The sequence below is a fragment of the Xiphophorus hellerii genome, chromosome 6 (genome assembly GCF_003331165.1).
Source record: "Xiphophorus hellerii strain 12219 chromosome 6, Xiphophorus_hellerii-4.1, whole genome shotgun sequence".
Taxonomy (NCBI): Eukaryota; Metazoa; Chordata; class Actinopteri; order Cyprinodontiformes; family Poeciliidae; genus Xiphophorus; species Xiphophorus hellerii.
In genome coordinates this window covers 7,242,563-7,270,320 of record NC_045677.1, presented here as the reverse complement: position 1 = coordinate 7,270,320, position 27,758 = coordinate 7,242,563, and the positions used below count along the sequence as shown (strand labels likewise).

The 27,758-nt window shown below is 40.3% G+C and overlaps 1 protein-coding gene across 5 annotated transcripts in view; it reads left to right on the top strand.

The window, feature by feature from the left end:
- Window positions 1–27,758, top strand: part of col15a1b (collagen, type XV, alpha 1b) — a 73,890-nt gene that overhangs the window by 15,018 nt on the left and 31,114 nt on the right. For 3 of the 5 annotated variants that reach the window (XM_032566261.1, XM_032566262.1, XM_032566260.1), the window contains exons 1-10: window positions 13,709–14,330; window positions 18,634–18,821; window positions 19,004–19,213; window positions 21,259–21,411; window positions 23,940–24,014; window positions 24,989–25,078; window positions 25,548–25,677; window positions 26,799–26,839; window positions 27,020–27,190; window positions 27,667–27,693. In XM_032566261.1, coding sequence (XP_032422152.1) covers window positions 13,949–14,330; window positions 18,634–18,821; window positions 19,004–19,213; window positions 21,259–21,411; window positions 23,940–24,014; window positions 24,989–25,078; window positions 25,548–25,677; window positions 26,799–26,839; window positions 27,020–27,190; window positions 27,667–27,693 — 1,467 coding nt within the window. In that variant the 5' untranslated portion in view covers window positions 13,709–13,948. Of the gene's footprint in view, window positions 1–13,708; window positions 14,331–18,633; window positions 18,822–19,003; window positions 19,214–21,258; window positions 21,412–23,939; window positions 24,015–24,988; window positions 25,079–25,547; window positions 25,678–26,798; window positions 26,840–27,019; window positions 27,191–27,666; window positions 27,694–27,758 lie in introns of those variants that run through there. The other 2 variants (XM_032566264.1, XM_032566263.1) reach the window with 1 other exon arrangement.

The window sequence follows — 27,758 nt, the reverse complement described above, 5'->3', positions numbered from 1 at the left end:
TTGACATATTGTGCTGTGGTAGCTGAAGGAGAAACAGCTTATCCTGCTCTCTCTCGTCCTTACTGATAACTTTGCCTGTGAGTTACTTTTTAAAGTGACAGTTTTTATAGTTATATTTACATTATCGACATGATAACTGGATTACTTCAAACCTAAGGACTGGGGGATTTTCTTACTTTTACCTTTATTTTTTTACCTTACTTTTCTTCATCTCCAAGTTGAACCAGGGCAAAATGCCTCCAGCTAACCCCAAGGGACATTAGCAGTATTATACAACGACTTCAGTCTATAGAAATGAAAATCAAACAGCTGGAAGTGAACTTTGAGATCAACGCTACCTGTGGAAATCAGACAACTCTTCCTCAAATCAACGGAGAGGCCGTACGCCTCGCATCAAGCAGCTCACCCTGGAACGCTCTGGGTGCCAAGCCGAAGCAAAAGCCTCGCACTGCAGATCCGTGGAGACAACTAACAGGGAGAAATCCCTCACCTGGACGAATCGGCGTGGCCGGCTCTGAGCCGAAACCCACCTTCAACCTCAACACCTGCTCCACCAAAGAAAAACAAACAAGCAGCTGCAACCAAAACGGCTCCACCGACCGCGCTCCCAAGGACAGAGCGACCAGCCCGGGCCTCAAGACATTCTGATTCTGTGGGAATCCCACTGAAAAGCAGATTTTCTGCACTCCAGCCTGAGACTCTGAGTGAAACCTCGCCTTCAAACATCAACAATGAGGCAATACCAACACATCCACCCCCCAAATCCCCAAAGGACAAAGCAGGTAAACCACCAGCTAAACGAAAAGTATCCCAAAAGTGCTTATTGTTGGAGATGAGGCAGTAAATGGAATCAGTCACGTTTGCAATGCCAAGAAAATGAGAGTGATTTCTTCTCCTGGTGACACTGTATCTGATTTAACTCGCAAAGTTCTCTCTCTAACCGCTGATCAGCCAAATATTTATGTTACTTTAGTTGTGCATGTTGGAGCCAACAATCTGGCAAAGCAGAAACTTCTGAAAAAGGACTTTAATATTCTTCTGAACACTATGGGAAAGTTAAAAATGAAGTTATTTCTCAGTGGTCCAATTCCATCAGACAAAAAACACTCCAGGCTGGGCATGATAAACAAATGGCTGATTAAAACCTGCTCTGCCAGCTCAGTGATCTTCATCAATAACCTCTGGATCTATTGGCAGCGCTTTCACCTTTTTTGGAAGAGGCGGACGCAATCTTAATAAACATGGGACAAAGCTACTCACTGCAAATCCATCCATCCATCTTCTTCTGCTTATCCGGGATCGGGTCGCGGGGGTAGCAGCTTCAGAAGGGAGGCCCAGACTTCCCTCTCCCCAGCCACTTCTTCCAGCTCTCCCGGGGGAATCCCGAGGCGTTCCCAGGCCATAGTCATTGTTTATAGCCCCTCATATAGACATAGTCCCTCCAGCGTGTCCTGGGTCTTCCCTGGGGTCTCCTCCCGGTGGGACATGCCCGAGCCACCTCACCAGGGAGGCATCCAGGAGGCATCCTGACCAGATGCCCGAGCCACCTCAACTGCCTCCTCTCGACGTGAAGCAGCAGCGGCTCTACTCTGAGTCCCTCCCGGATGACTGAGCTTCTCACCCTATCTCTAAGGGAGAGCCCAGCCACCCTACGGAGAAAACACATTTCGGCCGCTTGTATCCACGATCTCGTTCTTTCGGTCATGACCCAAAGCTCATGACCATAGATGAGGGTGGGAACGTAGATCAACCGGTAAATCGAGAGCTTCGCTTTTTGGCTCAGCTCTCTCTTCACCACGACGGACTGGTACAGCACCCGCTTAATGGCAGACGCTGCGCCAATCCACCTGTTGATCTCCCGCTCGCTTCTTCCCCCATTCGTGAACAAGATCCCGAGATACTTGAACTCCTCCACTTGGGGCAGGACACCCGCCCCCCCGACCCAGAGAAGGCACTCTACCCTTTTCCGGGGTAGAATCAGGCCATGATGAGAACCAATGTGCTCCTGGAACGGACACAGAAGACTTTAGAAATTAAAAGCTCCATGATGACAACCAGTTCCCTATCGTTCCCGACTCGTATATGTCCAGAAAAGTGCGCCCGATTCTCTGAAATATTGTTCTGTTTGGCGTTTCTTCCAGCATCAGCGTCTCATCCTCTGATTTTTTTGCTGTACTGGATTTGGCTCTGTCCAGCTTAATTTTCAAAACAACAATTTCTTTGTTAAGTTGATCATTTTCCCTTTCCAGCCATTCAATCTTTTCAGTCATCTTCCTCAGAGAATCCCGTGCGTTTTCTTTAATAGTTCTGTTTGTCCGTTCCTGGAGCACATTGATTCTCGCCATGGAGTCGTAGTCAGTTTGTAATCGTTGTGTCATATTCCTGGCTTCGTCCAAATCTGAACTGAGACGTCTGATTTTTTCTTCATAATGTTCATTGCGACATTGAAGCATCTCATTCACTGTTTGACAGTTTCTAACGTCGCTCTTGCTCTGGCTATGTTGGAGACACCCGATTTTTTTCCTCAACATTGCCACCATGTCTTTGAGCTGCTTGTTTTCGCGCTCGTATTTCATGCAGTTCCTCTCAAAACTGTTTGTTCTTTCCACCAGGAAAACGTTTCCTCCCATTGATGTAGTCTTTACTTTTGCCAAAAAATAATCCTTCTCTGCCATGGTACTTGTCTCTTCGTGTCGAACCTAAAACCGCAAATGAATTTTTCTGTGGAATCTGGGAATACAGAGACAGTGACCAGTGATGTCACAGACAGGATGAGTGACATCACTGCTTCACATCAAAGCCACAAGAAGTCTGTTGCGTGGGCGGGGGGGTGGGGGGGATAGGGGAGGGGATGTTTTTTTTTAAACTTTATTCTCAGATACACTGTATAACGACAGAGTGAAACATTTGTTATGCCTCAAGAAAAACAAATACAGATAAACATATTCAAGAAAAAGCTAAGGGGCTTCGGTTCCCAACTCAAAGCAGTACAGATTTAAATTGTTTTAGTAGCTATTTTTTGTCAGAGTCTTTGATAGTCAGGATATAAAACTTAACTTCATTGTAAAATGCAGCAAGGCATGGCTTTCTCTACCTGGAACAATGAATATGATATTTAGCTAGCGGCAATAAAGGATTTATGAGAAACTCAGAATTGTTAAGCATGATTTTAGTGAGGCCAAGTAAGAAATCTTCCCATAATATCATAAATTGTGCTTCTATGTTGTTGTGGATAAAGTCACACAGATTCTGCCAAAAGGCATCAACAAAGTTACAGCGCCAAAACAAGTGGACAACAGTTTAAGGATATGAATCACAAAATGTACAATTTACATCAAATTCTTTCTTGAATATATAATTCTCATAAAAGGATTAGTGCAAACATCTGCGATAGCTTTTCATTTTAAACAGGTAGGATATTCTGATGAAGTGATATTTTTGTGTTTTTGTCGTGTAAATTGTTCCAATGTTATGCTAAGCACAACTTCTAAGCTTCCACTTCAGTCTCGTCACATAAAGAAATGAGTGATCAGAAATGATCATATTTAACATTAAGACAGCCTGCTATAGTTTTTGTTTTGTAAACATCTTACACCGACTGAGCTATTTATCCCTGCTGCGGTAGGAAACGACGAGGCAGCACAGGTGGTCAGAACCACGGCTCATGTTAGATCCTTTTTTCTGGATACGGTGTGATTGATGATAAATTCTTGTTGAACTTCTGTCTTTTTTTTCTGTTTTGTTTGTTTTTCCTCTTAAAATAGCCGAGGATTCTTCTGCAAGGCTGCTGGACGATTTGTTTGGCAACACTAAAACTGTTCCCTGCATTTACTGGCTGCCCTCACAGAGGAGCAGCTGAGAGACGCCACAGCTTTTACACTGATTTTAAATGGGTTTTCTTTCCTTTTTGTTGCCTTATAAACACAAACTTCAGTGTATTTTGTTTGAATTTTAATTAACATAATTGCAAAGTTTAAGCAGAAAGAATTTTTTGAACAGTTTTTCATTATAATTATTTGAAAAGTGTGGCATTCTGATATTCCAAAATAAAACTCAGCCAATTGCTTCTTTTTTTTTCTTTTCTTGATCTGTTAACATGTAATAAATGCACTGCAAAAACACAAACTCTGACCAAGTAGTTTTGGTCTAGTTTTTTAGTACATGAAGTAAGACAAAACTAACTTCATGTAGTTAGTTTTGTCTTACTAACTACTAGTTAGTAAGACATTTTCATTTAAAAATGAATTTAAATTCATTTTTAAATTTTTAATTTAAAAATTATTTACTTTTCAAAGTAAATAATTCCTTAATATTAATTTTTAAAAAGTACTAGTTCCTCTGACGGATCAAACTTTTAACAAGATATTTTTCCCATAAGTGAAATAATCTGCCAGTCGAACTAATACTTTTTTAAAATCAATGCTAAGGAATTATTATCTTAAAACAATCTCCTCTGTTGTGTGTAAAAGTTACATGTAACAGACAGAATACACATAAAAAGTAAAAGCAAAGTGCAGTACTAACTGGTGCATCAAACCAGAAGGATATCATAATTACCGGCAAAATAAAACACATTCAGATTTGTTCTATATAAAAAAAAAGTTATTCAGAACTTGATTTAAATAACTGTAAATGTCCACATCTCGAATGAGTAAATCAAAAAGCTAATTTATTTCAATAATATTAAAAGTTGGCCTCCATATGGATTCCTTGCACACAGTGTTATACATCTACAGCATTTATTTCTAATTATTTCACACCTGGGCTCCAACGCATGCCCCGATGAAGGAGGATTTGGTAATGTAATTAGATTAGATGTGTTGCCACCCCCTCGCCACTAGAGGCAGTAGCAGGCCCGAAAAGATGCGACTAAGGAGCAGATTTAGAAGTACACCGAAAGCTACACAATTTGTTAAAAACTGTGAGCTGCGCTGAAGTAAATAAAAGAGAGAAGTTCAAATACATGCTGAGAGTGAAAATCCTTCCTAAAGGTGAAAATATATCGCAGATTTAAAAAGAAAATAAAAACGGGAGGCTGCAGATCATATAGGAAATAGCGCCCCCTTCACTTCCGGTGTGCAATGGTCCCGTTTCCATATAAGGTATGAGTCTGACAGTGGTCCGTCCCCGCCCCTTTCTGTTTGCTGCAGCCAGGTGTACTTGACGCTTTTAGCTCAAAATAGGTAGTACGATTAATCTGCATTATGCAACAGTAGCTGCTTTATATGCAAATGTCTGTAAAACCTTGTCAATTTGCCACTAATGTCGAAAAAACACAATTTGCATATGCGATGTTTCCATTAAATAAGGAATGGAATTAAAATCACATTGAAATGAGTTTGTTCAGTGATAAGTCATTTAAAAATATGCTGCGTGATCATCCTCCAACTACTTCCTGTTGTCTTCGTGGTTTCCACCAGCGACAACATCCTGTTGTTGATCATGTGACTGGTGTGATGCGAAAAATGTGTTTCTACTGCAGTTTTGCAAACTAAACCAATTTCGGTACGGTAAAAAAAAAACAACAAAAAAAAACAACATCATAGTGCCAAAACTATCGGAAAACAATGGTGTGGTTCCACTAAGTGAATTTATTTTCGAAATGTTAAATTGCACAATTATGGTAAATGGAAACGAAGCTACAAACGAGGTAAACGTTTTAGATTAATCACATGCGTTGGCACACAAAAAGGACACAAAGACCCAACGCATATTTGCTCCTAAAAATAACAATGAAATAAAACAAAAAGATGTTGATGATGTTGACGCCAGTGATGCTGCGGTGAAATACAGCGATGCTGCATTTCAGTGTTCAGCGAAACTCGAGACAGAACTCTCAGTTTTTCGCTCACCGCTCACAGTCAGAGCTTCTGATGTGCCCGGAGACATGCAACTTGAAATTATTGATTTTCAGAGTGATGTGGAATTGAAGGACAAATTTGCATCAGCTGGCTTGGACACATTTTACAAGTGTCTCCTACCAGGCTGTCCTAAATTGCACTGGCTGCAAATATGTCCATGTTTGGGACTACCTGCCTTTGTGAGCAAATTGTCTCAGTAATGAATAAAATAAAGCTGCGCTCAAAGCTCACACATAAGCACTTAAACGAGATTCTGAAATTGGCTGCTGCTCAGGACATGATGCCTGATATTGATGTTCTTGTCCAGGATAAAAGATGCCAAATTTCAGGGGCAAAAACTGAGTAAAACCAAATCCTATGGAATGTTACTGACAACATTGCACTATTAAAGAAATATAGCTTTGATATATTTGCTGAATTAATTCTGTTAAAGTTAGTGCTAGTCAGTAACAGATTTACAACAAAGAGTTTTGTTGAGTAAAATATTTCTCATGCATGCAATACATGTTATGTATGCACGTTTTTCTATATACAGTATATATACGGCTCTTTCAGAAATTAGTTCATATTTTTTTTGTTTTGATCAATATTTGGTCTGATTTGGAACAACTTTTAGGCACCAAACTTTGCAGGAATGTTGCTTTTTGACCACAAACATTCGAGAAACATGAAAAGACAACATCCCTGAAAACTTCAGAGTGTTTGTTTTAGTAAGTTTAGACAAAAGAGCTGCTTTGTTAGCAAATTTATTGTGTCATTATGAACATTTATTTTGTGATTGTTTTAAAATGTATTTCCCAAACATCAGTACATTATGTAATACACAAATCTCCAATAACTTGTTCGAATTAATGTCCATTTACTGCATAACAAAGATTTTTGAGCTTTATTCTTATTGGTGCTTCTAGATTATGTAAGACGTACTTTATAAAACATAATTTGTTTGATTTTACTTTTTTTAAATCATAGTTTATTTACAGTCTATTTGGGGCCCTTTTTTATTTTAGCTCTTATTGTCTCCATTCAAATGTTTTCAGCAAACAAAACTAATTTTAACACGTCTTCAGTACAAGTTAACGAAGAACATAAACACTTGTGTCTCCGGTACAGAAACTTGTGGCGCTCCCTGTGTAATCTTCACTAAATCTGATTCCTCGTTCGTTAAGTGCACATAAAGGAAATGAGACGCAGTTAAGCCTTAAAATGATCCACACCTCTATTAGATTTGAAATTATTTTCTTTTTTCCAAGAAGTTGGTTGGAGGTTCTTGGAAGCTGGTGGGAAATGTCTGCCTGCGTGCAAACCTGCGCGCGTGTGTGTGCGTTTGTTTCTATTATCTTGTGGGAACCATTTTCCTGACATATACTGCGTTGTGGAGACACACTGCTCTTTGTGGGGACCGAAGCCTGGTCCCCACAAGGGGAAACGCTGTTTTTGGGTCAGGGGTCAGATTTAGGACTAAGGTGTGAGTTGAGTTTTGGTTAAGGTTAGGTATGTAATGGTTAGGATAAGGGTAAGGGTACGGTTTAGGCTGTAGAAATGAATGGAAGTCAATGGAAAGTCCCCGCAAAGATAGCTGCGCAAACATGCGTGTGTGTGGGGGTGTGTGTGTGTGTGTGAGTGTGCGTGTGCACGTCTATTATAATTTGCCACATTCCACAGATACTCTGTCTGCCACCTGCTGTCCAAGACACAAAGGAGAATTGATCAAACAGTCAGATGCTGACTTTCTCCAATAGTCACCACTGAACCCAAACTGACGGCTCCAGTACCGCCTCTCAGGGATAGAGCCTTAAGTTACACGTCAGGCAAGTCAAACTCTAACATTTTTGTTAGATATATACAAAAAAATTTCATTTCAGCACATCTGACAAATGCAGGACTTTCCTTTAAGTTGAGATCTGGCTCGGTTACTCTTATTCTGACTCTATCGGTCACTGATGCGGTGATTAGCAGAAGTATTTGAACCATTTGAACTCTTTTGCCTTTTCTCATGTTTTCAACCAAAAACATCAATAAATGCTATTTGGATTTTTTTTTTTTATGACCGGTCAACACAAAAATTATGACAAATAATCTTCTTCCAAACTGTGACGTGGAAGAAGAGAGAAAGCATGCCTACATCATAATGAGACCGCGTGTTGACACCAAATTCGTTTTCCAACCCCTGCGAGATTTTAGATGAAAGCCAAAGAGTTCGGTGCTGAGCTCCTGTGACGTAAAAACTTTTTCCACAGACCTGCACTCCAACAAACCTCTGAAGCCTCCAGAAAACAGGTGTGTTCATCCTGAGATGTAGTCAGAAATCATCTGATTATAAATTAGATCACTTCCAAATGCCGTTAGCATCATTTTACTCAGGAGTACCTTCTTTTAAAAAAAGTTTTATAAAAAAGGTTTCATTGGCTCTAGTGGCCTTTATTTGATAGTGAATTAATAGGAAAGAGGGCAATGAGAGAAGGGGAAGACATGCAGCAAAGGTCACCAGACTGGGATTTGAACCTGCAACAGCCACGTCCAGGACTAAAGCCTCCATATGTGGGTTGAGCTTAACCCCTACGCCGCCACTGCCCCACCCAGGGGTATCACAGTTAAGGGGGTTTGACTACATAATCACCCCAAAACTTTTCAGATTTTTATTTGTAATCTCTGCTTCTTTTCAATTTTCTATTTTGTGCTGCAATTTTGCTATCATAAAAAAAAAAAAATCAAAATAAAGTATCTGTAGAGAACAACTTAAACAGAACGCTGTTGTTATTTATTTTATTTTTTTGTTGCTATCTGGTGCAGTCTGTCTCGGCCAGGACACCTCAGGAGGAAGGATAGCTGGAGGGAGGAGGAAGAAATTTCAGAGAAAACAGAGTGGCAACACAGGCTTCATTGACCGATGGCAACAAGGTGTAAATGTGTGCGAACAGGTCGTCTCTGTTAACGTCTGCAGACCGCCCTGCGGCCAGAGGACTGATCGAAACACAGCAAACAGATATCTTAATCGTGTGTTTTCTCCACTCTTTAAATAGCCGAACAATTTTAGGAAAACTCATTTCTTTAAAATAAAATCCTCGGAGTCATATTTAGTTCTTCAAAAATAAATTCTCGTGATAGAAAGTTAATAAAAATACAAAAGTCTCACTTGAGTTGCTTTTTTAAATCATGTTCCGTGTCAGAATTGGTCATTTCTATTAGACTGGATGTTTATTATTTGTACTTTTATTAGCACTGGAGTTTGCTGACCTCTTAAGAAGTGTTTTATATGCATTTTGTCACACGTGATTTTTATTTGCACTTAACTTTCAAGCCTCTAAACTCTCTGTACAGGTGGGCTTTACTGATTCTGTTCAGTCATCAGTAACAGTGGCAAGTTTTATATCAACCCTATAAATATTTAACAATTTCTGCAACAAAATTAAACACTGCAACTATAACAGAAGCTCTCAGACGAGTTTTCATTTATAACTGTTTTGCTGATTTTGTCCACAAGGTGGCAGCAGAGATTAGAACACGTGAACAACAGCTTCAGTGTGTTGCGTTAAAGTGAGTAGCTCCTGTTGTTCTTTTTCCTGTTTACTAGAGCGAAAGGTGGAAGAGAGTGTGGTATTATTTGCTTCAAAGTCAGGTTTTTACACACCTTTTCTAACCATTTGTTTGATTTTAAACCCAGTATTTCTAACTGTATTTGTGTATTTGAGTCATATTTGTGAGCTTTACCTTCACCTTTCCAGACTTTCTCTGGAACTGTGATCAGGACTTTGCTGTAGTCGCCTCAGAAAACTGACTTTGTTTTCCTTAATTATGCATCATGACCAATCATGTCACTGTCCATTTAGAAGAATCCTTTGACTCCCACACTTTGACTTCGTGGCTGACATCTCAAGATATTTGTTTAACAGCTCCACAAAATGTTCTTTAATCATTATACCATTTTTTGTAAGTGGATGTTCCTTCTATTACAAAACTTGTACATATATGAGTGGCATGTTCTCAGGCTAGAAAACATACACTTTTTTTCTCTCCTTTAAAAGTTAAACACTTAAATTTGAGGTTTATCTGAATTTTATATTGCTATATTCTGCACTCATCACTAGTGCTTGAAAAGTCTGGCTATTTGAAGACTCTATGGTCAGAAAAATTAGGTTTGAAAGATGTTTGCTCTCCCTTGATTTGTTGTGTTTGAAAAGAAGTAATTCATTATACTTTACTGTTATCATTGCTTATTTTATTGTCTATATGTAAGATATATTCTTAGTTTTTTCCCCTTTTCTCCTCTGACGTTATGTTATTTTCCAGAGTCCCGCCCCCCCATCCTTTGTTGGATTGGCTGTGACACTAACCCAATTAGAGTTTATTGTGAGGTGGTTGCTAGGTAAAGCAGTCAGTAAATGAAAGGTGAAGGGTGAAGGGGGTTACTCCTTCAGGAATCCAAAAGTCCTTTTAATAGGGTCAAAGTGTTAAAAAAAAAGAAAAAAAAGGAAGGGACATATAATGAGAGAGATTCCTTCTAGTATATACCTGGTTTGTGTTTTTAGATTGTGCTGATATGCTTAAGGTTAAGTCAATGAATGACTGCGTTTCATTCTAATGACCTAATACTGCTTGGTTGGACTTTTAGGTTTTTTCATTGAACTATGTTTAAGGGATTACACACACAGTGTTCCAACCACTTGAGCTGAGATCCAACTGATCGGCTTTTGAAAGAGCAAGACACAATCGTCATCAGCATTTAAATGGACTTTCCCTTTAAACCTACTCCATGCGGTGGCGCAAAAAAGTGGGTATGCAGTGTGTGCAAGCTTAGGGGCGCTGCACTTCAGGGGGCGCAAAAACGTTGTGGGGAATATTTTTCTAGTCAGCATTTTATGTACTGAACAGCTGTTTGTGTATGAAATGATCAATAACAGAGGAACAGCACTGATTAGGCGGCCCCTTCCTGCCAGCCGCTCTCCGCTCCCGTACAGGTAGCTTGTTCAGCGGCCCTTCGACAACGCGCTGAGGCGCGGTTAATGCCTCGACAACAGGGAGCTAAAGATGGGGCGGCAGAAAAAAACCTCCGGGGCACAAAACAGAAAACGGAAGAGGAGGAGGGATAAAGATGTTGGACAGACGAAGAAAAACTTTTCAAAGTGGTTGAAAGACAGAAGGTAAGTAAGTAATGTCCGTGTATCAACAAGAGAGTTGTAAATATTCAGGCTAGCTTAAGCTAGGCTACAATGACAGGAGGTTGTTGTTGTGCAATACGGGACGCGATTTATTCCGTATTGCTATAAATGTCTGATAGACGCACCTATCACACACATCTCGACAATAAGTGTAATAATAATGACCAAAACAAAACACGGGAAATATTAAGGTCAGCTAAATTTTCTTTGCGGGACCTAAATGGGACCCCTCCACGAACTGACGCTGTTGTCATGGTTGCTTAGAGACAGTTGCTACGCAGCCGCAGTGAGCTGCTATCAACCCGCGTCTTTTTAAAATGGCCACCCGATACCACACCGTCCTTAGAAATAAAACCTCTGGCAAAAAATATAGACGTGAGAAGGAAGAGACACATTCCAGGCTAAACAATTACAGTGAAGTTTAAAAGGGGCATTAAAAAATGGGTCGGCGATATTCAGTGGCACCCAGTGGGTTGTTTGATATCAGACAGAATGGGTCAGGAGAGGAACCGCAGAACCTAAAGAACCAGACATCAGCCTCTTCATCCCTCAATCATTTCCTGAGACCGAAAAATAATATAAGTGTCAGAGTTCCGGTGTGAGAGCGTGTGCATGAGAGTGTGAGTGCGAGTGTTGCATCTTCTTTCAGCAAGGATCTTCGTGAGGAGTCTGTGGAGCCAGCGCAGGTGAAGCTGATCTGCCTCATCAGCGTGCTGGAATATAGGAGCGGCAGAACCCTTCAGTCTTCGCTAGATGGTTAACGCATACCGGTAGTCACTCTGGCCTCACCTCTTGTTTCTAGAACTTTGTTGTGCAACTCGTAGCGACTAGCTCTCTGTGTCCTGTTCGTTTGTTTAAAGAATTTTTTGTCTTCTCTTTTTTCAAGAACTTGCCGAGAATACCTGCCTGCCTGCTCCGCCGTTTCCACCGACCCCATCTCGCTCCAACCACCCGCGATTCCGCCTCGCACCCGCCCTAGGCATCGTAGCACTCCCTCGCACCGGACCCTGGCACCTCTCCCCCACGCTCTGAAAGATCCACGCCTAATGTAAGAAAGTTCCTGATTCCTCCTCCACACTCTCTCACTCCGAGCCCATTATAATTCAGCTCTCGTTTCAGGCCACCTGGTCGGGCGACCCTCGCTCTCCTGCCGAAGTCCGGAGAACTGAATATAAATTTGTCCTGTTATAAATAAATCACTTACCTTTTCCATCCAGCGTGTGGTTTCTGCATGTGGGTCCGCAAGCTAAATCAAACCATGACAATAAATGGCAATTTAAAGAATAAATCATACAAATAGATTAATAAAGTAATAAATAGTGTGAAGAGAAACCGTTTATTTTTTTCAACATTAAAAGCGTTTGTTAGGATTGTGTAGGAAAAATGTTGATATGTTTTATAAATACAGTGTTTTGTGGTCAATATTATTTCACAATTTTATTAATGTGGGTTGCCAGTTTGGATCAGGCTTCCTATCAAGCTATAAGAACGATAGAAAACATGCTAACAAAATGCCTCAGACCTGCAGACACAGGCTAACAGAAGAGGCTCTTTGGCTCACTTATATATTAAATGATGAAATATTGCCCTGTTTTTTGTTTCATTCTTTTTTTTAATTGCCCAATAGGCAGCAATTTATTCCCATATATGCACATTTATTATTATTTATAAATAATTGGGGGGTGGGTGGGCGCCGATGACATGTTCGCATACACCTCAGAAAGTATGTACAGTAGTTGCGCCCCTGACTCCATGTTGCCACCAGGTTTTTTCCCACAGTGGTCTGACAATGACACTCAATCAGACCTTAGCCTAAGCAGACGCATCCACTCTGTGTCAAACGTTCAGCAGCGCTGCGGACCCTCATCTTGGTTCTCACCAAACATTTATGGAAGCACAATGCAACAGAACAAGCGTCTCTTTGTCATAATCGGGAAGCGGGGGCCCCTGTGTTTGCTGCGTAATCTTTAAGCTCCACCAGAGAGAGAGGTTGTAGAGGTTATTTTCTAGTTTATAGATAATTCCACTCAAGCTTTTGTTTCTGAAGGAAAAGAAATGAATGTATTTACTTCTAATGTCGTCGTTTGCCGTATTCTTTGAATATTCTAGGCAATGCATTTCTCATGCCTGCATTAGTGTTGTATGGTTTAGTCTATTTTAACATAGGATCCATCTATAAAGTTTCATTAAATTACCCTGGTCCTAGATTTGATCAAAGCCAAGAAAAAATGCAGTAGATGCCTTTTAACTTTTTTTCCAAAATAATGCAGATACATGATATGCAACAAAAATGCCAGATTGCTGGATGATACTCTCAACCCTAAGCTACAGATTTGCTAAATATTTTTGAGAATGCAATTTTGTTTCTAATTCAATTGTAGGTTAATGTATTTCGTGCAGATTTGACAAAAGACATGGTTATTGTCCGTCTTTCTTTTTCTTTTTTCTGTCTAATTCTTATTCTGACACATTTAAATTCTGGTTTTAACTTTTATAGATCAGTTCGCAGATAATTGTTATTTTTAAAAAAAATCTGAGATAAAAGAGACAAGCAAGTCAGTCGTGGCGTTGACCCCCTCTAGAGGAGTCGACGGGAAAATTACACTGGGAGAAAGCCGTGCGGAGGTGTGGAAGGGAGGAGACCTCACAGAGTTGGAGTAAGAGGCTGCAGCAGAAAAATAAGTCATTACAAAGACAAGAAGAAGAGAGGATAAAGGGAAAAGAGAAGAGAAACTAGAAAAACAAGGAGTTGGAACCCAGACAATTACGTTTTGGAATTTTTTTTTTCTGGACATCATCTCCTGGATTTTCACTTCCTTCAGTATCCTGCGTTCACCTGTCACCTGTTGCAGATGGGAAAATAGCACCTGCTTGGCTTCTGTGTGTGTTACCAGCCGGACTGCCTTCAATCTCACCACCACAGTTAAGAGGATGGGAGCTGTTCGCCTCTGTCTTGCGCTGGTTTTCCTGGGCTCTCCGGTGTGCGCGCAGTGGTGGAACTTTTTCTGGACGAAGCCAAAAACCACCACTCTTCTTCCTCCCCTTTCCTCTCCGACCAGCTCCCACCAGAAGCCTTCCACCACCCAGGGGACTCCGTCGGAGTGGGGAAAGGGGAAAAAGGAGGACACGGTGACAGCGAACCATGTGGAGGACACCGGGACAGGGTGGACGACGCCGTCCTCTGCTCCACACACCTCAGGGGATTTAGCTTCCCGCAACAATAAGAAAACGTTGACATCGTCTTCTAGGGAGAACTCAGGTGGAATCGCCAAAGGCAGGTCCGAGAATAAACCACTGAAACAATGGAAGAGTGGTGAGTGATTGTGAATGGCTTTTGTGCCCAGTGAAACTTTTCTGAACACTTCAGTCTCATAAACAAAAATTAAAGTCAGTAAGACATTGGCAAAGTCATCCCACTGATCAAATGACCCAATGATCTATTGGGGGGCTTCCTGCAGTTTTGGACCTCCATGCCTAAAAAACACGCTGGTGGTGTTTGTGAGAAATATGAGACAGGCCTTCGTGTTCTTTTTGGTCAATCGGGATTTTGGTCTTGGCACTCTCAAGTAGTGGCCACCATGGCCCAGTCTTTTACCTGTAATTAAATCATAAACACTGACCATGAGGAAAGTGGGACATGCAGTGCTTTAAATTATGTTCTAGGCTCTTATGTGACCAGTCTTACTGAGTTCACTTTTGAAGCAGGTTTCTTCCTCCTGGAAAGGTTCACTGTTGCGCCATGTTTTCACCATCTGTGGATGGAGACAACATCCACAGATGGTGGCTCACTGGAGCCCCAAAGACTAAAAAATGGCTCTGTACACTGCAAAAACACAAAAAGATATGTGAGCTTATTTTATGTAAAGATTTCCTTGATATTGATTTTTAAAGCACTAGTTCCATAGACAGGTTATTTCACTTATAACAAGACTTTTTTCCCATAAGTGAAACAATCTGCCAGTGGAACTAGAACTTTTTCATCAATATTAAGCAGTTATTGATTTAAAACAAGCTCATATACCTTGCTAAAATTGACTTGTCAGCTAGTCTTGTTTTATTTGAAGTGTACTAAAATTACACTTGAAACTAGAACAAATATACTTGGTAAGGTTTTGTGTTTTTGCAGTGTAACCCCTTTCCAAACTGATGCATGTTAATGACGTAGTTTCTGATCTGCTCTTCGATTTCTTTACATCTAAGCTTGATGAGTTGCATTTTGAGATCTTCTGGCCTACAGCAGGTTGTCTGATGAGGCATTTCATAATGCTATAAGATTTAACTGTATTGTTTCAGTAATGTGTATTGGAAAAATTAAATGAGTTGGACAACCTTTGATTTGGAAAATCAAGGTTTGTAATGATATTTAAATTTGCTTAGCGATCTGAAACATTTAATAGCAGAAATCAGTAAGGGGGAAAATCGTTGTTCACACCAGTGGATCAGGTGGGCTGATACAGCCATCATGTTCCACCATTATAACTTTAGCATAACATAGGGACAACTTTAAAAACCATCGATCATACAAATATGTATTGGTAGCAGTGTCATAACCCACATATACGAGCATTTTCACTTAAACTCAGCTGGAAATGGGGCCCTCATTTGACTGACTTTTACGATTTCCTTGATTTTCCCTATTGGCCATTGCCAACAACTTCCAAGAAAGATTCTTCAGAAAATCTGGACCGTACATTTAAATAACTGTATATGTGTGGCCAGTTTAACATTCTTGCTTTTGTCTGTCCGCCTAGGCTTTTTATTTACAAGTTAGCTCACATTGAGCCAGATGTCCAGTAGCATCACACCCAGTAGTCTTTAATCTGTAGGTTGAGTGCGGATATTTTTTTAGAGTGAAGGTTTTCCCAGTGGGTTTCGTGATCTGAGAGCATTTGAGGTATGTGACACACGTCGACCATGAAATGGTCTGAGCTAAATCTGCGGACTCAAAAAAAGAAATCTTGAGAGAGTGGGTCAGGCAGCTGGAAGCTTTTATGTGGCAGCCGGGGTCGAAGAGGGATTAAAAGGTTATAGATGGCCACACTGAGGGAGGGAGGGATTTTGGTTTTTACAAGACTCAACAAGCTGATGGAAGCTTCCATGTGGTCGACATGACAAGGACTAGCTACTGGAGGAGGGACTGTGACAAGGGTAGAACATGACCCCAAATTTGTAATTAGACAAGTGACAGATCCGGTTGCTTGGTGTTTGGAAAGCATTGAATGAAACTGAATCAATGGTGAAAGGGATGTAGCATTGGGGATGGGTGAGTGTTAGATATTTACTGGCAACGAAAAAAGAATAATCGGAAATGGCTCAGAAGTTTGTACACACGATGGAGCAATGCGTACGGCTGATGCTTAAGTCAAAAAAACAGTCTAAAAGTTGGTGGCAGAAACTGTTCGTTTTGATAGATAGTCCTTTAAAAAGAATCTGGGAAAGTGCGGAGTTTTATTACTTTCCAACTCTGGAAAAGTGCAGAAATGAAGAAAACCCAGGATAAAATCGAGGATAGGTTTTCCAGACTCAAGGAAAATATCAAAAGCTACAAGGAAGGAATTTAAAAAAAAACAAAAACTTTTATATTGATATTTACAGTTGAAACGACATGCTTAGATGCAGAACATAACAAGGCACAGTTTTGGAGTTTTACAGAGTTGGAAATGTTTAATTTTCTTTACAATAAGATTTTGAAGCTTTTCTTTCATTCGCTGAGGTTTACAGATCTCAAGTTCTGCCCCACTCTCCCAATGATCCACTGCAGCAATTCAATCAGGTTAAAGTCTAGATTTCACTCTGGATCGCCGATGGCCGTTGATTCTTGTTCTTCTAACCATTCTTTCATGGATTTGATGGTTTTTTTTGTTTTATTGTGGTGCTTCATCACTCACATTTAATCAAGCGTTACCATTTGATTATATGCAAGTACATTATACTAAGGAGTTTCTGGTAAACTCGATGGCACTGCAAGCCATCATCCTTCACTATGCTTGACAGTCGCAGTCGCATGTCTGTGTTGACATGTTTGGCTGTTGCTGTTGCCTTTCCTTTTTGGCGTTGTGTTAACCAGAGTAGTAAACTACTAAAACTCCTAGTTTCAACCACTGGTTCTTGATTTACCAGAACCCAGAGGTGGGTAGAGTATCCAAAAATTGGACTCAAGTAGGAGTAGCACTAATTCAACATATTTTTAATCAAGCAAAAGTAAAAAGTGTAGCATAGTATAAACACTCCTGAAAGTAATTTTAAAAAAAAAAGTTACTCAAGTAAATGTAACTGAGTAAATGTGACCATAGTTACTACTGAACTCTGCCAGAATCTGATGATGACACAGACTTAGGGAACTTGAGTTGTTTTGTAGACGTGATCTTTATTCTTGTGTTTTCATATTTTAGGATGCAAAATATGAAAACGCATTACTTACTACATTAATTTGTCGCTTTTATTTGTATTTTTTTCTTGTTAGCCATTCTAAATAATTCATAAGTAATATTACTGACACAGTTTATAAGAGAAAAGTAAAAAAAAATAACAACATATAGTTGGGTTTTAGGACGCATAAAGGTTTTTTTAAGAAGCCTGACTTGGAATGATGTTGTGATTTGACATTTCGCACGAATCTGTAGGTTTGGGAAGTCACACAAGCAAAGACTGATACTCTCTAACAGATTTCTGCAGCCAAGTCAAGTGTTGGATTAGTTTTTAACATTAATTTCAAATAATAACCTCACAGCCAGGAGCAAAACTGAACTATTCGCTGATCATGCTGGTCAAAAACCTCAGGTCTCCCGGAGTTCATCTGCTCCTTTTGGCCATTGCAGAAGCCCCAGGCCTGCACATCTGGACTGGAGGTGTGAGGTCTAAGGAGAGTTTTAGTTTATGCATGTGGACTTTGTTTGCACCTCTTTCCACCTCTGTTGGCAACAATAAACTTTTAAACATGTAGTTGTGCGAGTGATTAGCAGCAGTACGCCCACCCACACACACAAGCACACACAACCACAAACCTCTAATCACACTCATTTCCACTCGTTAGGACAGATGAATTAGAGACAAGCGAATGCTGGCCTGTCTGGTCTGGTCTGGTCTTTGTGTGTGTTCTAGAGTGTGAGTTTTCCATGTGTCTGGGTGTGTGTGTTTGTGCACATGACAGAAACATAGGATGAAGGGGCTAGCCTGTCCAGAATGCTGATCTTGTTGCTACGGGAGACAGGCTCCTTCGGAAGGGGTGCGGGCACATACGCACACCCACGCACGCCCACAGACACACTCCGAGAATACTCTAATTACTACACACAGTGCGTGCTTTTCTGTTTGGAGGGATTATGTCGGTGTGAGGCAGGGCAGCGATGCGTGGTCATTAAAGCCGCGTCGGAGCGATTCGCACATACGTCTGCTCTTTTAGTCCCACGTTGTGGGATCAATTAGCAAGGCAGCAGACAGATCTGCACAGCTGTTAGAAATGTCATCAGCACAACATGAGGTATCAATGTCTGCATCCGAAGTAAAAACGTCAACGCCTCCTTTCCCTAACTGAGCAGTTGGCGTTGGATCAGCGGGTTTTCACCCAGAGTTGCTCTGTGTCGTTGACCTTTTCACCTTTGCGTTGTCTCCGTCAGAGAAAGCTTCAGGAAGTCATCTGGACCTGATGGATCTGATTGGCATCCCTCTGCCTCCCGCCGTCTCCTTCACCAATGGTTTCCAGGGGTTTCCGGCGTACAACTTCGGAAGCGACGCCAACGTCGGCCGACTCACAAGGACATTTGTGCCCGGGCCTTTCTACAGGGACTTTGCCATTATTGTCACGGTACTGATTCGAAGCCGAGACACTTTCAAACTTCGTTCTGTTATTGGACGGAGTCACCAGAGTACTGATTTTAAACAATGTCCCTCCTTTATTAAGGGCTTTTGAGCTTAAAAATGTAATGTATGTAAAACGTATATGTCATTCAGCGTCTCTGATGTCCCCATTCTTTCCGTCCCCTTCAGGTGCGTCCGACCGCCCAGAGAGGAGGCGTCCTGTTTGCCATCACAGACGCCCATCAGAAGGTAGTGGAGCTGGGTTTGGCCCTCACGCCAGTCCACGGAGGCCTCCAGCGAATCGTTCTGTACTACACCGACACGGAGCAGGCGTCCCACAGCCACAAAGCTGCTGCCTTCAGCGTCCCAGACATGACGGACCAGTGGACACGGTTCACGGTGGGCTGCTAAAGAAAATAGTCGTCTTAATTTTTTCTTTTTTAAATCTCTGTCAGTTGTTAATAGCTGCTCATGTTGTATGCATTTCTTTTCTTTTTTTTTTTTTACCATTTTCTTTCTTACATAAAATTACTTTTCTTTTAAGATAATAAAATCTAACTTACTTGAGTGAAGTTGCCCCCCTCCCCCCAACACCTTCTTTAAATCAGACAAAAATGGTGTCAAACAATTGAGCTACATTTGTGCTGGTTTGAGCAGCAATTTTTTTTGTTTGTGCTTCTTTGGCTTTGAAGATATTTATGAAAGTTTAAAGGTCAAAAGGTCGCCCAGTGACCTTTTGGCACTGACCGACTGACAAACACTGACACGGTGCAGACGTCCCATGGCCATTTTGATGTCACTTTTTATGACATCAGAATGACCTTTCAAATTCCATCCAGATCTTCAAAGCCAGAGCAGCACAAACAAAAACATTTTGCTGCACAAACCAGCACAAACGCGATCGAGTTGATTGACACCAATTTTGTCTGACAAAAGTGATTAAAAAATAATTTTATAAAAATAAATTTTTAAAAAAAATAAGACAAATTGACAACATTTAGTGTCAGAATGCTTTTATTAGATCACCCAACAAATTACAGGAGTTTATGGCCTCTTTGTTCAACAAGTTCTGCCTTAGACCCTGAACTCGTCAGAACACAGTCCCCCCACTTGGAGGGAAAAACACTGGAAGGTTTGGATTGACCCGCTGTTGGTGTGAAACATCCCATTTCAAAATGTATCATTTTGAACCCAGACAAGCAAAACCACAATGGTGGAACTTGGCAAAGAAGCAAAAAGACTGGCCCTTTAAGAACTTCATGTTGTGAAGACACAAGCAACATTGCACTGTGACATCACAGTGCAAAACTGACACCACAGTGCGACACTGTGACATCAGAGTGTAACACAGTGACATCACAGTGGGACTGTGACATTACAGAGACACTGTGACATCACAGTGTGGCACTGTGATGTCACAGTGTCTTTGTGATGTCACAGAGACACTGTGACATCACAGTGGGACTGTGACATCACAAAGACACTATGACATCACAGTGTCTCTGTGACATCACAAAGACATTATGACATCACAGTGTCTCTGTGACATCACAAAGACACTATGACATCACAGTGTCGCACTGTGATGTCACTGTGTCACAATCTGACGTCACGCACCGTGACGTCAGATTGTTACACCGTGACGTCAGATTGTGGCACTGTGACATCACAGTGCCTCCTGTAAAGTCTTGGTTTCCCTCAGAATGCTGTGCAGCATGGAACAAAAAGTGAAATTTCACTCATGAATGTGATCAAAACATTTTTTTATCTTTAACCTAAAATGCTAAACACATCACTTTTGATGAGTACATTCCTGAGACTTTGACATGTTCCACAAACTCTTTGTATCAAATCCTCTACCCGTCGTCTGGCCTGTAGCAACACACCTGTATTAAAGAGTCCAAGCTGGACTCTTTAATACAGGTGCTCTTTAATACTCTTTAATACACAAAGCAGCATTTTTACATTTGTAAGCAATGGAAGATCCTTTTTTGTACTAACTAGTTAATTTCTTTCCTCCATGAAATGATCAGTGACCAGCACTGCAGTTCTTCTATGAAAAAGTTTTGAATAAACTTCAGTGAAACAAGTAACAGAGATGGAAATTTTTTCATTTTCTTCTGGTTTTACTACACTGACATGGAGCAGGCGGCCCACAGCCACTTCTCTTACGATAATAAAATCTAGGGTTCGGATTACTAGATAATTGTTCTTAGGGGGGATTTAAACTCAAAATTAGCTTAACATTAGCTTTAAATGCAGATGACACTTTGTTATATTTGGATGTGGCACGCAACAAAGATAAAGATGTAGTCAGAAATCTTTAGCTGTTAAATTTTATGACACATAGAAAACAATAACACTGAATGTATGAGTGGATTAGAAAAAAAAACCCCACAAACAATAAAATATATTTGTATTAAATAGCTTTTTCTCTTCTGCAGTTGGTGGTGGAGCATAATGAGGTGCGTCTTTATATGGACTGCGGTGAGGCTGAGAGGACGACTTTCCGTCGCAGGCCAGAGAAACTCACCTTTTCACCAAACTCTGGCATTTTTGTCGCAAACGCAGGAAGCACAGGCCTCGATAAGTTTGAGGTGAGTAAAAGACATTATTCATACATCTGGTGTGTTTTTCTCTTTTCCTATATATATATCTGGTGAATGGTTACAAAGATGCTTTTTTTTCTAAATAAAGATAGACAAAAAGAAAGAACATGTCACTATTTGTGTGCAGATGGGCCTCTCATTATCATGCTGCAGAGCTGAGATGCATGACTTCATCTCTCTCCTCTGGAAATGTTCCAGCATTCAGTCCAATTAACCCATCTCTGTTCCGGCTTTAATTCATCCGCCATCCTGGATGCGGAGACAGAAAGCGATCACTTTGGAATCAGAATGCCTTTCGTTATCGTAGACATCAAGTGAAAGTCGTCTCAAGAGGCGCATCTGAATGTTTAGCGATATAGAAATTTCAGCTTGTTTCCTGCCTCCAGAGGAATAGCCGTTGAATTTGATCAGTTTAATGGTTTTCTAGTAATAGTTATCTAAATATCGATCCATCCCAGGTCTTATATAGACATAGATGTATGTAAGATCTATTCTGTATATTTCCAGCTGTCGCCGAAGTAGCAGCAGCTGCCATTGGAACTGGCACTTTCCATGAAGTCAAAAATATTACAGGTCTTACACACCTTATTAAATAATAACATCATCATTTCTTTGAAAAAAAAAAATATTTACAAACAGTCAATATAGCGACTAAGTTTTTCCGAAAACAGGGAACGGCATTCCCCAGATTCCCGTGCACCCAGTGGGACTGCCTCTGCTGCTGGTTCTGTCCTGCATGTTTCAGAAGATCAGAGACGGGGAGAGGGCAAGACGAGAGGAAATAACAGGCGGAGGACGGAAGAGTGGGGAGAGGCAGGAGAGGACAGCAAAGAAGCACGGGGGAGGAAACCAATAACAGACGAGGAAGTCCGAAATGTCAGCATGTCTTAGTTGTGGTCCAGTCCAAGGGCTTGGATTATGCCAGTTAGGGCATAATAGTTTTCCCCTAAGTAGTTTTCCACAACGGAAAAAACATATTTGATTTCATAACAAGTTTGTTTAGATTGTTATATGGCCAACAATGCGTGTGAATCCATTATTTAGAATAGGCGGGTTTTTAAAGTTGTAGCAATGATATTACACCAACTTGGCTACCAATTGAACGTGATCCGTTCCTGTTGCCGTGGTGAGCCAGTGTAGTCATTATCACTTCATTTAGCATTTGTTCAAAGTGGCCTGACTTCCTCAATGGGTTATCTGAAGCATGAGAGGCAGAATGTGAGCCCGCTCAGCAGCAGTTTGTCAACTTGGCTCTATCTGGGTCACAGAGCGGGTTTGTTCTCGGTGCTGTGGACCGGCGCAGTGTGGCATGGCGTTCTTTTTTCAATCAGTGCGTTTATGGATTGGGGCACCGTAAATGTGACAATTAATGATGAACGGAACCAATGGCTTTTCTGCGTTTCTTCATGAAATGCACCACCACTTATGCAATCTGCTGACCAAAACAAGAGAAAAGCAGTCGGTCATATGATATTTATGTTCTTCATGACATTTTAACAAAAGGAATTTCTTACATTTTTGGAAATTTAAGAATATAAGACACTGACAGGCTTCATGGACATGTAAATATATGTAACTTCTTGAATTATTTCATCTATACATGGCATTAAACCACATTGTACTCAGTTCTTTTTCTTTAGCTCTCTAGCAGTGGAAACAGACAAATGGAAATGTCAAAATGCAGTTTCTAAACAGTAGAAAATCAAATTATCCAACTTCAAAAACACTATCTGACAATATATGAAACTAGTATACCTTTTGCTATATATTCTTTTGCTTTTACTATGTTCATGAGGCAGAATTTAAAAGTTGAAACAATGGAAAACCAATTTTAGAGCAACTGTCTACAAATCTGACTGGCTGTGCATAAATCAAGTGTCAGCTGTGCAAAGTCACGTCTTCACAACAGGAAATGTTGTGTAACTGCTTTGCAATGTAATCACACTTTGAACACCTGTTAAAAAAAAGTCAAAAACAGGTTAGCAAACCTTACTAAAAGTACATTTTACAAAAGCAAATGCTATTGTAAAATACAGATTCTTGGCATTTTGGAGTACAGCAAAGCAGTAAGACTGCCTCTGCTGCTGGCAGACCCAGGACTCCCACAGGCAGGACTGTTTACCCTCTGACCTGGAAGTGCTTTGGGGTTCTCCAGAATAAAGCGTCTCCAAAGAGCGGGAGATCTGCGTCTCTCTCCTGGTTCTTTTTACCAAAGAATCCAATGTTTAACCGTTAATAAATAAAAAAAAGAAGTGCACACTTTTTCTGAAACAGAAGTCACTTATAAGAGCCCAACAAATAATAACTAATTACAGGTTTCCCTGTCAAATTCATGTTAGTGGAAGTAAATCATAATCCAAATGAGAAATTGAATCCAAATAATTTTCCCTCATTGGATAGGGATCATCGTAAGGAAGCGATGGCATTGCTTTTTTAAATTTTTTTATACGCAAGTCAGTGTCTACTGGTGTGACAACAGTAGCTTTGTCTTATTTTCCATGTATTTCCCTCTTCAGGGGTCTGTTCAGCAGCTGATCATAAGGGCTGATCCCAGAGCAGCAGAGGAGCAGTGTGAGGAGGATGATCCGTATGTGAGTCACTCAAACACAGCAGATATACGGGTTAGAACCAGCGGACAGTTAAGGCTGGAGCGCCCTCTTGTGGATCGACAATTTACCGGGAAGTTGTTGATATTATTATTTTTTTTTCTGCTCAAGAACTATTTATGTTATGGATTTTTGAAAAGTAAAAAAAAAAAAAAATCAGTAAGTGGAAAAAACTAAATGCAGGGCAAAATTACGAGCAAGGACCATTTCTTTATGTTTTGCACACAAATAAATCTGAGTCCTTTTAAGCTTTTACTTTGACAATGGAGACTGTTTGGATATTAAATTCTCATACTTTATTAACTATTCTCAGTCAGAGTATTATTGTATGATTATGTACCTTGCCGAAACTGACCAATCACAACTACACAACTACAGTATTTGCCAACGTCTGTTATTTGCCAATACAACTGCGGCAAAATAGTGAAAATGATCTTACACAAAGGCTGAAAATTGTATCAGTGATTACAATTATCTGGAGATATGTTGTTTGAATAACAATTGTTTAACTTTTGGCAATCTTTTATGCAAAATCTAAAAAATGAGGCAGATCTGAAGTCTTTTTGCATAGCCATAGTTCAATCGTTTCTTGACATGACATCTGTAAATAACCCCAAATTCAGTTCTTTATTTGTTGTATTCTCTTATTTCCTTTACTTCCTTTTATGTATATTGTTGACTTCTGGTTTTGGATTTGATGGGTTTATTTTGATAAGACAACTTCCCCTGTATATATTATAGAGCGGCAGCTTAAGATTCGACAGTGTCGTTAAAATGTGTCTTGTTATTTGCAGCCCCCTTGACAGAGGCACGAGCTCTTACGGTGAAACTAAGGGTTTATTTCCAATAAACCTCACTGTTCATCAGTAAAGCCTCAAACCTTCATTCTCAGGGGTATGCTGCAACATCTATGACAATCCTACCTTTTTCAACAAACGTTCAATTTCTAATGAACGCAGGCCTCGGGGTATGCGAGCGGAGACGATCCTCTGGATGACAGAGAGACAGAGGTGGACTCCAGAAAAAGGGAAGATGGCGTCAAACGGCCAGTAGGTGGCTCTCTTCTCTCCATGCACTGTTTGTTCTTTACTTCTCCCACAGGCAGGAAGTCAGCTTGACCCAAAACAAACACAGAGTCAACTATAAAGGGTGAATCTTCAAAGGAAACTGTCTTTCTAAAGCAGAATAGTAGCTTCTACACATTAAGGAGATTTTAAACATTTGGAGTAGTTAATCTACACTTTAGATCTCCTAACTCCCAACAGATTCCTGATTTCTGAAGGTTTCTTTTTTGTTGTTGTTGTTTGTAAACAGATATAGGAAAGAATTTATGAACATTCATATAAGAAACCTGATAATATCTGACACTGTCTTGACTGAAATCATGTGTAATGTAGTTGGATTGTCACGTCTCTCATTACCATTATTAATATTTATTTATTTATTTTGCTTCCTACAGGAAGAACCTATATGATCTTACCAACAACAATCCACTTTTAACAATCTTCTCTGTTAAAGGTCGTCTCTCTGAAGAATGAGAGCAGCTTCCCTGTCGAAGCTCCGCCCACTGTTTTACCAGAGGTGGAGCTTGATGAGTATTCTGGTCACATGACTCCAACAGCAGCCAATGAGGATCTGCTGATAACAGGTGAGAAAGAGACTTCTTAGTGTTGCCAGTGGAAATTATTTCTAACATGGGAGCTCACTTTCTTAATAGGGTGCCTCGTTAAAGAATTTATGGCGAAGATTTTCCACATTATGCCACATTACAAACATTAGCGAATTTTATTGAGATTTGGTTGACAGCCCAAGATAACTTATAATTGTGAATTGGAAAGAAAATGACACTTGGTTTTTAAAGTGTTTCACAATACGATATAGGAGAACTTTGTTAACACTGAATTATTTGTTATTCACTCCAGAAATCTGGGCTTTCGCAGAAGAAGGGCGAAAGAAATGAAAAATAGCTGAAGGAAAGCCATAAATAAAATCCTAATTGCCATTTGGCGCCATGGCAAACATTCAAAGAAGGTGCATTGCTCAGATGAGGAAATAGTTGTGGTTTTTGGACTACTTGCAAAACGTTGTGGCAGGAAACAAACACTGCACTGTAACCTGAACACACCATCCCCACAGTGAAACATGGAGGTGGAGACACTTTTAGCAGTAGCTGGTTGTATTTTATGGGAAGATGGTAAACCTGTTAGGTGACTCAAAAGCATTGAAACCAGCACAAAGGTTCATCTTCTACGAGGGAGTCGAGCTAAAACATATTCAAGTGTTAGAATATTCCACAAAAGGTTAGGACCTAAATCTAATTTATGAAATCAGTTGTTTCAAGTCTATCTAGTCAATCCCCATCTATTTGGACTTGAGGGCAAATGTTGCAAACTCTAGATAGGCAAACCTGGTAGAGACATAATAACCCAATTGACTTGTATCTGTAACTGTTGCAAAAATGTTGGTCTTACAAGTTATGGCAGAGTTTTTTTTGTTGTTTTTTTTTTTTTTTTAAAAAAGCACTTTTCAGACTATCTGGAACTTTTACGATGTGATCAAATGTGAAAACTTTTGCTCGGCATCGTTTATTTTACCCAAAAATACAAGTACTATAAAGAAAGACTTACAAGCTGTTCACTTCAGTCCTCATTTTATAATGTCTAAAAAATCAGCAGCTGGACTTTCGTTTATTATTCATTTCTTTATTTGTTTGCTGATTTATTTATTATGTATGAATTATTATGTCAATACCCCATGTTATATGTCCAGAGTCTCATCAAACAGAAGAGGCAGGAGAGCGACCTGGACACGTGAGTACACACATCGTCAACATTTCACTATTAGAAAATACCCACTGAATTACTTTTTCATTTATTTTTTGTTATTTATTCTGTCAGTGACCTATTTGTCTCAGTCGTGTAAAAACACATACAGACTGAATTAAAGTTTAGCAAATATAAACTTAGGCTCTAAAGACTTGAAATGTGCAGGTTCTCATCAGGCCTGGCTTGAAAGGGGAACCAGGAGATCGTGGACCGCCGGGGCCACCGGGGCCTCCTGGCTCTCCGGGACCTCGCTACGTACACAAAGAGGGCCGTGGGAAACCTGGGCCACAAGGACCTCCTGGAGCCCCGGGAACACCAGGGGGCGATGGACAGAAGGTTTTGTTTGTTTCACTACCTGGCATTTCAGTTGCATAAGAAGATCTGCTGTTTTAAGTAAATACCTTCTCACACCATTTGATCAGCAGGTGTATCACATTGCCACAGAGCCTTTCCTGAAAGCAGCACAACTCTTAAATATTATATATTTCATGTATGCACAACGTGACTTAATCTTGTGCTTTGTTATGCAGATGCTTTGTTTGCGCTGATGAAGAGTCATTCACTTTGTGCGACTGAACAGAGCAGAATTCGTATTGAAGTTTCATCCCTAAATTCTCAGTTGATCCTTAATTTAGAGTATTTAATGCAGCAGCAAACTAAGAATCCCACACCCTTTGCCACAGTACATACAGAAAATAATGTAGTCTTGTGTGTTAAGTGTGTAAACTGGTTTCAGAACAGTTTGCAAGTCTCAAACAATTATTTTTCCATTTTTTTCCTAACCTTCTGAGTCTTTCACTCACCTTTTGCAGGGAGGCAAGGGTGAAAAAGGTGAAGTGGTGAGTATCTTAATACTTGGAATTCTGCTTTATTTGTGTTTGCATTGCTGTTGTTTATGACGTAC